This window comes from Salmo salar, chromosome ssa13, assembly GCF_905237065.1.
Source record: "Salmo salar chromosome ssa13, Ssal_v3.1, whole genome shotgun sequence".
Lineage (NCBI taxonomy): Eukaryota > Metazoa > Chordata > Actinopteri > Salmoniformes > Salmonidae > Salmo > Salmo salar.
In genome coordinates this window covers 69,471,695-69,484,068 of record NC_059454.1, presented here as the reverse complement: position 1 = coordinate 69,484,068, position 12,374 = coordinate 69,471,695, and the positions used below count along the sequence as shown (strand labels likewise).

The window sequence follows — 12,374 nt, the reverse complement described above, 5'->3', positions numbered from 1 at the left end:
TGACATTTAATCCTAGTAAAAATTCCCTGTCTTAGGTCAGTTAGGATCACCACTTTATTTTAAGAATGTGAAATGTCAGAATAATAGCAGAGAGAATATTTTATTTCAGCTTTTATTTCTTTCATCGCATTCCCAGTGGGTCAGAAGTTTACATACACTCAATTAGTATTTGGTAGCATTGCCTTTAAATTGTTTGTCTTGGGTCAAACGTTTTGGGTAGCTTTCCACAAGCTTCCCACAATAAGTTGGGTGAATTTTGGCCCATTCCTCCTGACGGAGCTGGTGTAACTGAGTCAGGTTTGTTGGCCTCCTTGCTCGCACACGCTTTTTCAGTTCTGCCCACAAATGTTCTATAGGTTGAGGTCATGGCTTTGCGATGGCCACTCCAATACCTTGACTTTGTTGTCCTTACTTTGGAAGTTGTGGCAAGTTTCATATTTTTTTATTTTCCCATGATGTCAAGGAAAGAGGCACTGAGTTTGAAAGTGGGCCTTGCAATACATCCACAGGGATACCTCCAATTTACTCAAATGATGTCAATTAGCCTATCAGAAGCTTCTAACGCCATGACATCATTTTCTGGAATTTTCCAAGCTGTTTAAAGGCACAGTCAATTTAGTGTAAACTTCTGACCAACTGGAATTGTGATACAGTGAATTATAAGTGAAATAATCTGTCCGTAAACAATTGTTGGGAAAATTACTTGTGTCATGCACAAAGTAGATGTCCTGACTGACTTGCCAAAACTATAGTTTGTTAACAAGAAATTTGTGAAGTCATTGAAAAACAAGTTTTAATGACTCCAACCTAAGTGTATGTAAACTTCCAACTTCAACTGTATATACAAGTAGAACCTAGAATACCTATATCTATACCTCTGTTTCATCTTTCTATCATTTAAGCGTTTAATCCATAGACTGTATGGTTGTATCCCTTTGTTTGTCAGCTGAACACTGGTCAATACTGTATGACAGTTAAATGCTCAATGCTATAATGGACAAGCATGTGTATGGAATTGCATTGATTTTTGATTATCGGCAATGACGGAAATGAATAGATTATACAGCACATTTAGTTGAATCTATTTGAAGGTGTAATGACAAAAGCAGGCCCACCACAACAACAGAAGCAGACCCACCACAACCTCTGCTCTCCCTGAGGCCTTAAGCACTCAGATACACTATATAATACACTACACACAGTCACTTATCTAAATAAAACCCAGCTAGCACATAACATTCTTAGAGCCACATGTTTCGTAGAGTTTGGTGAGAGCATGGTTGTCCTATGGTTAATTTGCATACAATCTTCCCACAACTTGCTGGGAGTGGTGCACAATAGTTGCTTGGCTTTGGAAAATTATCTGCACATTTAAGGAACTTCACAAAATAAAAACAATTATATTATTGGTATTTCATTAGGAACTTTCCTAAACATTTTTTTATTTAACTAGGCAAGTCAGTTATGAACAAATTCTTATTTACAGTGATGGCCTAACTTCCTTGTTCAGGGGCAGAACGACAGTTTTTTACCTTGGGGATTTGATCTTGCAACCTTTCGGTTACTGGCCCAACACTCTAACCACTAGGCTACCTGCCACCAAACATTTACATTTAATTTAATAAATAGTTCAGAGAACATTTAAGAAACAATGTTCTTCTGTGGGTATTTCTGTACTTACGCACATTTCCTACAGGTTTCCACATAGTTATATTTTAAGTTATGTTCTCAAATTGTTCCGAGAACGTTAAAAACCACAAGAAAACTTTAGTAACGTTCAGAGACCACTCTAAGAATGTTATTTAAAAACATATACATTCTGTTCTCAGCATCAACAAAACTCTCTATCCTCTGTCTTGTTAAGTGTGTTCAGGTGTGTTGACCGCACCCACTAATTGGCTACAACTGATCTTAGAGAGTGCTTGTTTCCTTCTGAAATGGGGTCTGTTTGAATAGACTAAAATGAACAGCTTTGTATGGGTAAAAAATAAAACATAGCATGCTAGCTCCATCATGGTGGTGAAGTGGACTAATTCCATGGATATAGAACAGGAGATTATAGGTCTGAATCTCTCTGATGCCTTGTCACAATAAAAAAGAAATGTATTTCCATGATTAATGCCTAATGTAATTAATTTCCACGTGTCCTATTTGTGCTTAGAGTTCAAAAAAGTTAACCCAAAATAAGCTAGTCATTTTATAAAAAGTTTTATTGAAACAGAATTTATTTTCTCAGAGTGTTAATAAGACCTCACAGAAAAACTTACAATGAACTAGAGTAAAACATTCTCAGAACCTCCATGCAACCTAAAAATAAACGTTCCCAGAACAGGCAAAATGTTCACTTCTGCGCTCAGAACGTTTAAAAAAACCTTCTGTTTTACTGGTCAGGAAACGTATGGCTTCGTTCCCACAACCAATCTGAAACCAAAAACATACGTTCCCACAACTTCCAAGGAACCAAATGTGCTAGCTGGGAAGGCTCTTGTTTAATGTATTCTACATTTATGGAAGAGAGAAATAGAGAGAGTGGGGAGGGGTGAGGTGAGGTTGGAGAAAGAGAGACAGACAGAAACAGAAAGAGAGTAGGGTGGTATATAGGGGGGAGAGTGAGATAGAGAGAGGCAATGTGATGCTAGGGCTGTGGAGAGAGATTGAGCGAGAGAGAATAAGAGAGCGATGGAGGGAGAAAGTGAGAGAGAAGGAGACACCCATAATCAGACACGGATAACCAAATGCCTAAAATGTTGTTTACTCAATATATAACATGACAGAGTGAATGGGCTTGGGGACATGACAATAACATCATCACTCTTCCCTCTGTGGTGGCTTTTAAGGGAACACTGTGGCTTACTTCTTAACCAGTGGAGGCTGCTGAGGGGAGGACGACTCATAATAATGGCTGCAACGGCATTAAACCATGTGTATTTGATACCATTCCACCTATTCTGCTCCAGCCTTTACCACGAGCCCGTCCTCCCCATTAAGGTGCCACCAAGCTCCTGTGTTTTTGACTAACATGTTTTTTTATCCCCTCTCTCCCTCCTTTCCAATTCCTTTCCCCTTAACTATAGATCCGAGGAGGAAAGCTGATGATTTCAAACACGAGGAAGAGCGATGCGGGCATGTTTGTGTGTGTGGGCACCAATATGGTGGGAGAAAGGGACAGCGACCCAGCAGAACTAGTGGTGTTTGGTTAGTGGAGTTTCAACATGTCTTTCAACATATTACGTTTTCGCTCTCCTCCTCAACACATTCAAATGCTCTGTGTTTCCTCTTCTCCCTCTGTTTCTCACGTTTTTATCTTCTACTGTGAATTCATCATCTTTTCCCTACTTCTTCCACTCTCCTATCTTGCCCTCCTCTTTTCTCTCCCCATCTTTCTCTCCTTGTTTTGCTTTTTCTCCCTCTTTCTTTCTTAACTTAGCTTGTTCTCTCTCTGACCATATCTCTGTCTTTGTCCGTCTGTCAGAGCGGCCCATGTTCGTTAAGCGTCCAGTGAACCAGGTGGTGCTGGCAGATGACATGGTGGACTTCCTGTGTGAGGCCCATGGAGACCCCGCCCCCACCATCCGCTGGAGGAGAGAGGAGGGAGAGCTGCCTCGTGGCAGGTGAGGACACACACAAAGATAGATACACACACACACACACACACACACACACACACACACACACACACACACACACACACACACACACACACACACACACACACACACACACAGCATCACATTAGCATTGGTCACCAGAAATCAATGAGGGTGAATGGATCCCAGTTAGCATACAGTACCATCCTATCAGCTCTGCTCTGCTGCTGTTGTTGTCGCAGGTCAGAGATCCGCAGTGACCACAGCTTGCGTCTGACTCAGGTCCGGGCCGAGGACGAGGGCACCTACACCTGTGTGTCTGAGAACAGCGTGGGAAAGGCAGAGGCATCGGGCAGCCTGCAGGTTCACGGTAAGACTGGGCACAACACATGGGGATGCACACACATGACATGCAAAACACATTCACTGGTACAGAGTGGCACACACACACATGCATACACGCACATAAGTAGAGACACAGGCACATACACCAATAGGAGCTTATGGCATGGAGTTGTGTGGAGATTATTGGCTGTTGGGAGATGATTTAGTTTGGAGAGTGCAGCTGCAATATTAATGGGGTATACCAGTGTGTGTGTGTGTGTGTGTGTGTGTGTGTGTGTGTGTGTGTGTGTGTGTGTGTGTGTGTTTCGTCTACAACACACTCAGACTAGAGGAGACAGCCAGAGGGGTTTCTGTTTGAGCACATCTCTTTCAGTCTGAGCCCTCTCATTCCCAATCTCCACCTCTCCCTTTACACATTCATCCCTTAATTTTTTTACCTATAGCCGTCATATCATAATACCTATTCATACCAGGGATTGGGGTCAATACCATTTCAGTTCAATCAATTCAGACGATGAATAGAAAGAGTTTAAAAATGTACTTGAAACGTGACATTGATTTTCTATAAGAATGTTTCAATTTCACTTCCTGACTTGACTAGTAAAACATCATCTAACCATGATACACTAATTCTTGGTTCATTGGACTGCACTGCTCATTTAATCATCCTCAAGTCTCGACTCAACTCGACCCATCTCATTTTCATTCATCTCTCTTTTTTTCTCTCCGGTCCATTTTCTTCCATCTCTCCGTCTCAGTGGGTCCATTTAGTAAGTACACCATTTCATCTCATCTCTCTGCATGTAGCGTGTGTCGAGTGAAGGACAAGGATTGATCTGATTGCTTCCGATTGGGTCTCATCCATGCGGTTGCCATATTTGGCATAGTAGAAACCCCCCATTTGCTTTTATCTGATTGGCGTTTTGATGAAGGGGGGAAAAGTCAATATGCATTAAATGCCCCTGGCCACTCTGTAAAATCACACACTGTAATACCATATATGGACATGGCTCAACAGCAGAAATCCAATCAACTTTGAGTTCATCTATAAAATGGTCTGTACTATACATATATCATTCCAATGTTAATGGTTGTTGCTGTAAATATATACAGTATATATATATATACTGTATATATATATACTGTATATATTTACAGCAACAACCATTAACATTGGAATGCCAAAAAAGGTTAATTGGATCAAATTGGCTTGTGATATTGACACACGGAGAGCTAGTCTTTTCTGTACACCTACAGCGACTGATACCATGCATGTGTGTGTACGTGTGGGTGTGTGTGTGTGTATGCATGCACGCACTAAGGCTCAATGCTTAAAATAGGCTAGTGATAGGACCACAGTCATGTCCTTGACTTGTCAATGACGATTACAGCAGAGATCAATGGGACAGGGTTGACCTCCAGGATTTACACCCACATTAGCAAATGACCTAGGGAAGCTAGCATGAGGGAGGGAGAAGGGGAGAAGGCGATCAATACTAGCCCAGAAGTAAAGGTGACAGGCAGGCTGAGGTAGCTACTGCGATTTGGAGGGCAGTAGCTTCTATGCACTCGAGGTAGAAGTTGCCCATAACCACAGATCTGGGATCAGATTACGCTAACCTCAATCCTAGCATTAACCATTATGGTTAGAAAAAAAAATCTGTCCCTCTGTCAATGGTTACGGACAATTTACTGCCTTCTTTGCTACTTGGTAGATCAAATGGGGTTTCCTCCTGTCTGAGGTTTGGCTAGCATCTATGCTATAGCGTAGCCCAACTTGGTTGCAGATGTTTCATATTGAAAAGGCACCTGTTTAATAGGAGAATGTAAATATTTTGCGACCAGTTTCCATTTTAGTATCCCTTCCACGCTAGACCTCCCAGTTAGCCCACAGCACCATGTGCGACTAATTTTGGACACAGTCCAAAGAGGCTAACATCAATTAAGCGCCAATCCATCAGCTACTCACATATTGTTGTGAATGAAAATAAGAGCCATGTTTTTGTGATAGCAGTCAAGTGTAGGTTAACAAAAAGTTATTTTTGGAGTAACCCAGAAGCTTTTCTGTCTCTCATAAAACCAAAAAATCAAGCCATAGCTATGAAATTAAACATTATTCTGCCATGAAAACGGAAGATATTGCACTATATTTCTTCAGAGAGTGTACATGTCAAAATGAAAGAAAATGAAGTGGAAATGGTAGATTAAGAAGGATCAATTCATAGTATACAGGCCGCAAGGCACATGCACAGGTAGAGAGGTCTAAGGGTGCCTGAGCACCTGCCCTTTTGTCCTCCTATGAGTAAAGTGCGCTTTCAGATTGGTTAATTATTAACTTTTTATTTCACTTTTAGTCGATTTTCTCTCGTTATTTAAATTAATTGCCCATCAAACTAGCTAATTTCACCTTTTTTTGTGTGGAAAATCCCCCTCACCCGCTCCTCTGCCCCCACGCGAGTGTGCACTGCAGGTATAAGATACCTGCACGCAACGAAAGTGTAGTCGTGGCTCCTTTTTCAGTTGCATGTGTCATATCACAGTCAGGAACATAGAAGGCTTTAATTAGACTGTTTGTTAGTAGGCCTAAGAGGAAAATGTCAGCAGCAGAACAAACTCCAATCACAGGTAAAGACTAGTTAGATTGTTTAAACAGCATAGCTAACTAGCTAGCTAGCTAACTAGCTGGTTTACATAATCTACATTCGCTATGATCAGCTGATATCCCACCCCTCTTCGGCCTCTCTTTGTAGCCTGAAGACTCACATTAAATTATTTCACTGCTCTGTCGTTCGTTACATACTTTAGACTGACATCATTGAAGTATTTTGTGGTGAGGAGGGGCGTTGTACAAACCAAAGTAATCAGCGATTGAATCGTCTCTAGCCAATCAGAGTATCAAAGCCAATGACACATTTTCAAACCAGCGCTTTACCCAAGTGTATTCTGACTCAGGCCCAACCCATCGGTTTCTGGACCAATCAAATGCCCCCGAATGTGTTCGCATTTGGTGTAGGGTTGGGGAGGTACTCATATCCAGACTCATTGTGGAGAAGAAACTAAAGTCCATGAGCATGGTGTAGCATTTGGCCGGGGTAAGGAGTCTGGGTAGCCAAGGAACTCTCTTTGAGCAGTAGGCTATAAGATTGTGTACAGTGGGATGAGTGGGATTTTGCGGAAAATAAAGCTATATGCTAAAAAATCTATTTAAATTTGGCAACAGGAGCATTAGATAATTAGCTATGAATGTACAAAATTTAAGTAAATATATTTATTTATTTATTTATTTCGTTTTTGGACACAGGCCACCGTGGGAGTAAAGACTCCACTTATAATTTGTACAATGGCTTGTTGAAGAACAGTATAAAAAAAACATAAGACAATAAAAATGTATCACAAAATGAGAAGTGGAGGGGAAAAGAGAAGAAACAGGTGGGTTGCTTAATGGGGGCTTGTCCGAGATAAAAAAAGATCCTTTGAGATTTCTATCATGCCCGCAGCGGCAATAAAATCATAACATAATCTCAGCGTGTAATTTCATAAACTGCCCTCCATATTAGCATGTGTAAAGGACAGGGACAATAGAGGGGAAATAAGAAGGTGTAAGACTAATTTAGATACAACAGATTAAAGACTGGGAAGGCACTGGGGCTACGTTTGAAAGCCTGTTAAATAGGCAGTCTTGTGTGGGGCGGAAAACAACCCAATTATTGAGCAAGTGGGTCAGAGAGGAGAGAGTGGGTGAGAGAGAGAGAGAGAGAGGACAGGGTGTGTGAATGTATGTGTGTGTGTGCATGAGAGAGAGGGCGAGAGAAATAAAGAAACAAAGTGAAAAATAGAGAGAAAGAGAGAGAGAAAATAGACTAAAACACTACCTGTACTGAATTTATGAAGAAGATAAAAACAACTACGTTAAGGTATCCATTTTATCAGCAACATATCAGCATGCAATGTCAGTACACACAAATTCACTTTAATCTTCCTAATTTACTATGGATTAGATCTACATGAAGGTAAGGATTTCAACTGTTTTCTTCAGGGAAAGAACTTGAAGGCCCAGAACATTGTACTCGTTCATTCTGTTCTACAGGGGGTAACTTTAACTTTAGCAGGTCTTTTACAAGTCCTCTCAAGCTTAAAACATTGTCTTTTTGATGCAGTATTAATAGCGTTTGGGTGCATTTTTAATTGCGAGCGGGTCTACTCGAGCGTATGTATGTGGCTGTTGTCTGTCGACATCATCGTGTGACTGTGACAGCTGCCTGTCACTCTTAGCCCCTGAAGAGCTCTCTCCGAGGACATGGCTGTGCTTTGTTGCTTACCGTGTGTGTGTGTGTGTGTGTGTGTGTGTGTGTGTGTGTGTGTGTGTGTGTGTGTGTGTGTGTGTGTGTGAAATGTCTTTCTTGCAAGCTCTAAACCCAACAATGCAGTAATCCATAACAATGTAATACTAAAATAACATAAGGTAGAACAAAAATACATGAGAAATAAAAATAAGAAGAACACGAGAAAGTAAGTAAGCATAATATATACAGGGTCAGTCAGTTCCAATACCATATTTACAATGTACAGGGATACTGGAGTAATAGAGGGAGATATGTATAGGGGTAAGGTGAATAGGCATCAGGATATTATGATAAACAGAGTAGCAGCAGCGAATATGATTGTGTGTGTGTAGAGTCAGTATAAATGTACTGTGTGTGTGTGTGTGTGTGTGTGTGTGTGTGTGTGTGTGTGTGTGTGTGTGTGTGTGTGTGTGTGTGTGTGAGCAAATTATGAAGTGAGTGTTTGTGTGTATGTTGGAGTGTCAATGTGTGTGTGACTGTGTAGGGCCCTGTGAGTGTGCATAGAGACTGCAAAGAAAAGTGTGTATATATATATATATAATATATATACAGTACCAGTCAAAAGTTTGGACACACCTACTCATTCAAGGGCTTTTATTTTCACTATTTTCTACATTGTAGAATAATAGTGAAGACATCAAAACTATGAAATAACACATATGGAATCATGTAGTAACCAAAAAGTGTCAAACAAATCAAAATATATTTTATATTTAAGATTCTTCAAAGTAGCCACATTTTGCCTTGATGACAGCTTTGCACACTTGGAATTCTCTCAACCAGCTTCATAAGGAATGCTTTTCCAACAGTCTTGAAGGATTTCCACATATGCTGAGCACTTGTTGGCTGCTTTTCCTTCACTCTGCGGTCCAACTCATCCCAAACCATCTCAATTGGGTTGAGGTCAGGTGATTGTGGAGGCCAGGTCATCTGATGCAGCACTCCATCACTCTCCTTCTTGGTCAAATATCCCTTACACAGCCTGGAGTTGTGTTGGGTCATTGTCCTGTTGAAAAACAAATGATAGTCCCACAAAGCACAAACCAGATGGGATGTCGTATCACTGCAGAATGCTATGCTGTGGTAGACATGCAAGGTTATGTGTGCCTTGAATTCTAAATAAATCACAGACAGTGTCACCAGCAAAGGACCCCCACACCATCACACCTCCTCCTCCATGCTTCACGGTGGGAGCCACACATGCGGAGATCATCCGTTCACCTACTCTGAATCTCACAAAGACACGGCAGTTGGAACCAATAATCTGAAATTTGGACTCATCAGACCAAAGGACAGATTTCCACCGGTCTAATGTCCATTGCTCGTGTTTCTTTGCCCAAGCAAGTCTTTTCTTCTTATTGGTGTCCTTTAGTAGTGGTTTCTTTGCAGCAATTTGACCACCAAGGTAGCAAGGGGAGGCAGGTTGTTTAGAGGTTAGAGAGTTGGGCCAGTAACCGAAAGGTTTCTAGATTGTGGTCCCTGAGCTGACAAGTAAAAAATCTGTCGCTCTGCCCCCGAACAAGGCAGTTAACCCACTGTTCCTAGGCTGTCATTGTAAATAAGAATTTGTTCTTAACTGACTTGCCTAGTTACATTTAAAAAAGCAACTTGGGCTCCTGAGTGGAGCAGTGATCTAAGGCACTGCATCTTAGTACTAGAGGTGTCAATCCTGGGCTGTATCACAACTGGCTGTGATTGGGAGTCCCATTGGCCAGTGCCCAATTGGGCCAGCGTCGTCAGGGTTAGGGGAGGGTTTGGCCGGGGTAGGCCGTCATTATAAAATAAGAATTAGTTCTTAACTGACTTGCCTAGTTAAATACATTTTTATCAATAAACGCTGTCTCCTCTGAACAGTTGATGTTGAGATGTGTCTGTTACTTGAACTCTGAAGCATTTATTTGGGCTGCAATCTGAGGTGCAGTTAACTCGAATGAACTTATCCTCTGCAGCAGAGGTAACTCTGTCTTCCTTTCCTGTGGCAGTCCTCATGAGAGCCAGTTTCATCATAGCTCATTGATGGTTTTTGTGACTGCACTTGAAGAAACTTTCAAAGTTCTTGACATTTTCCGGACTGACTGACCTTCATGTCTTAAAGTAATGATGGGCTGTCGTTTCTCTTTGCTTATTTGAGCTGTTCTTGCCATAATATGGAATGTTCTTTTACCAAATAGGGCTATCTTCTGTATACCCCCCCCCCCTTTTTTATTTCATCTTTATTTAACCTGGTAGGCCAGTTGAGAACAGAGTTACACAAACAAACATACAGTCAATAACACAATAGAACAATCTATGTACAGTGTGTGCAAATGTAGAAGAGTAGGGAGGTAAGGCAATAAATAGGCCATAGAGGCAAAATATTTACAATTTAGCATTAACACTGGAGTGATAGATGTGCAGATGATGATGTGCAAGTAGAGATTCTTGGGTGCAAAAGAGCAAGAGGATGAGTAACAATATGTGGATGAGGTAGTTGGGTGTGCTATTTACAGATGGGCTGTGTACAGGTACAGTGATCGGTAAGCTGCTCTGACAGCTGATGCTTAAAGTTAGAGAGGGAGATGTAAGACTCCAGCTTCAGTAATTTTTGCAGTTTGTTCCAGTCGTTGGCAGCAGAGAACTGGAAGGAAAGACGGCCGAAGCAAGTGTTGGCTTTGGGGATGACCAGTGAAATATACCTGCTGGAGCGCGTGCTACGGGTGGGTGTTGCTATGTTGACCAGTGAGCTAAGGCGAGGCTTTACCTAGCAAAGACTAATAGATGACCTGGAGCCAGTGGGTTTGGCGACAAATATGAAGCGAGGGCCAGCTAACGAGAGCATACTATCAGGGCACAAGGCGAGACCCAGATGCAGACACAGGAGGCAGATGGTTGGAGTCTTAGATGTTTATTGATCCAAAAAGGCGTAGGCAAGAGAATGGTCATGGCCAGGCAAAAGGTCAAAACCAGTTCAGAGTCCAGGAGGTACAGAGTGGCAGGCAGGCTCGAGGTCAAGTCAGGCAGAATGGTCAGGCAGGCGGGTACAGAGTCCAGAAACAGGCAAGGGTCAAAACCGGGAGGACTAGCAAAAAGAGAATAGAAAAGGCATGAGCACGGGGAAAAACACATTGGTTGACTTGGACATACAAGACAAACTGGCACAGAGAGAGGAAACACAGGGATAAATACACTGGGGAAAACAAGCGACATCTGGAGGGGGTGGAGACAATCACAAGGACAAGTGAAACAGATCAGGGTGTGACACATACAGGTCACAGTGCTCGGTAGTATATGGGGCTTTGGTGACAAAACGGATGGCGCTGTGATAGACTACATCCAGTTTGCTGAGAAGAGTGTTGGAGGCTATTTTGTAAATGACATCGCCGGCATGTCAAGGATCGGAAGGATAGTCAGTTTTAGGAGGGTATGTTTGGCAGCGTGAGTGAAGGAGGCTTTGTTGCAAAATGGAAAGCCGATTCTAGATTTAATTTTGGATTGGAGATGCTTAATGTGAGTCTGGAAGGAGAGTTTACAGTCTAAACAGACACCTAGGTATTTGTAGTTGTCCACATATTCTAAGTCAGAACCGTCCATAGTAGTGATGCTAGTCGGGTGGGCGGGTGCGGACAGCAATCGGTTGAAGAGCATGCACTTAGTTTTACTAGCATTTAAAAGCAGTTGGAGGCCACGGAAGGAGTGTTGTATGGCATTGAAGCTTGTTTGGAGGTTTGTTAGCACAGTGTCCAAAGAAGGGCCAGATGTATACAGAGTGGTGTTGTCTGCATAGCGGTGGATCAGAGAATCACCAGCAGCAAGTGCGACATCATTGATATATACAGAGAAAAGAGTCATCCCGAGAATTGAACCCCTTCCTTGTCACAACACAACTGATTGGCTCAAACGTATTAAGAAGGAAAGAAATTCCACAAATTAACTTTTAAGAAGGCACAACTGTTAATTGAAATGCATTCCAGGTGACTACCTCATGAAACTGGTTGAGAGAATGCCAAGAGTGTGCAAAGTTGTCATCAAGGCAAAGGGTGGCTACTTTCAAGAATCTCAAATATAAAATATATTTTGATTTGTTTAAGAATTTTTTCATTACTACATGATTCCATATGTG

The 12,374-nt window shown here is 41.8% G+C and overlaps 1 protein-coding gene across 4 annotated transcripts in view; it reads left to right on the top strand.

The window, feature by feature from the left end:
- Nucleotides 1–12,374, top strand: part of LOC106567652 (roundabout homolog 3) — a 300,880-nt gene that overhangs the window by 230,846 nt on the left and 57,660 nt on the right. For 3 of the 4 annotated variants that reach the window (XM_014137191.2, XM_014137190.2, XM_014137194.2), the window contains exons 4-7: nucleotides 3,075–3,195; nucleotides 3,473–3,611; nucleotides 3,830–3,957; nucleotides 4,691–4,702. In XM_014137191.2, the coding sequence (XP_013992666.1) occupies nucleotides 3,075–3,195; nucleotides 3,473–3,611; nucleotides 3,830–3,957; nucleotides 4,691–4,702 (400 nt within the window). The remainder of the gene's footprint in view (nucleotides 1–3,074; nucleotides 3,196–3,472; nucleotides 3,612–3,829; nucleotides 3,958–4,690; nucleotides 4,703–12,374) is intronic. The other variant, XM_014137193.2, reaches the window with a different exon arrangement.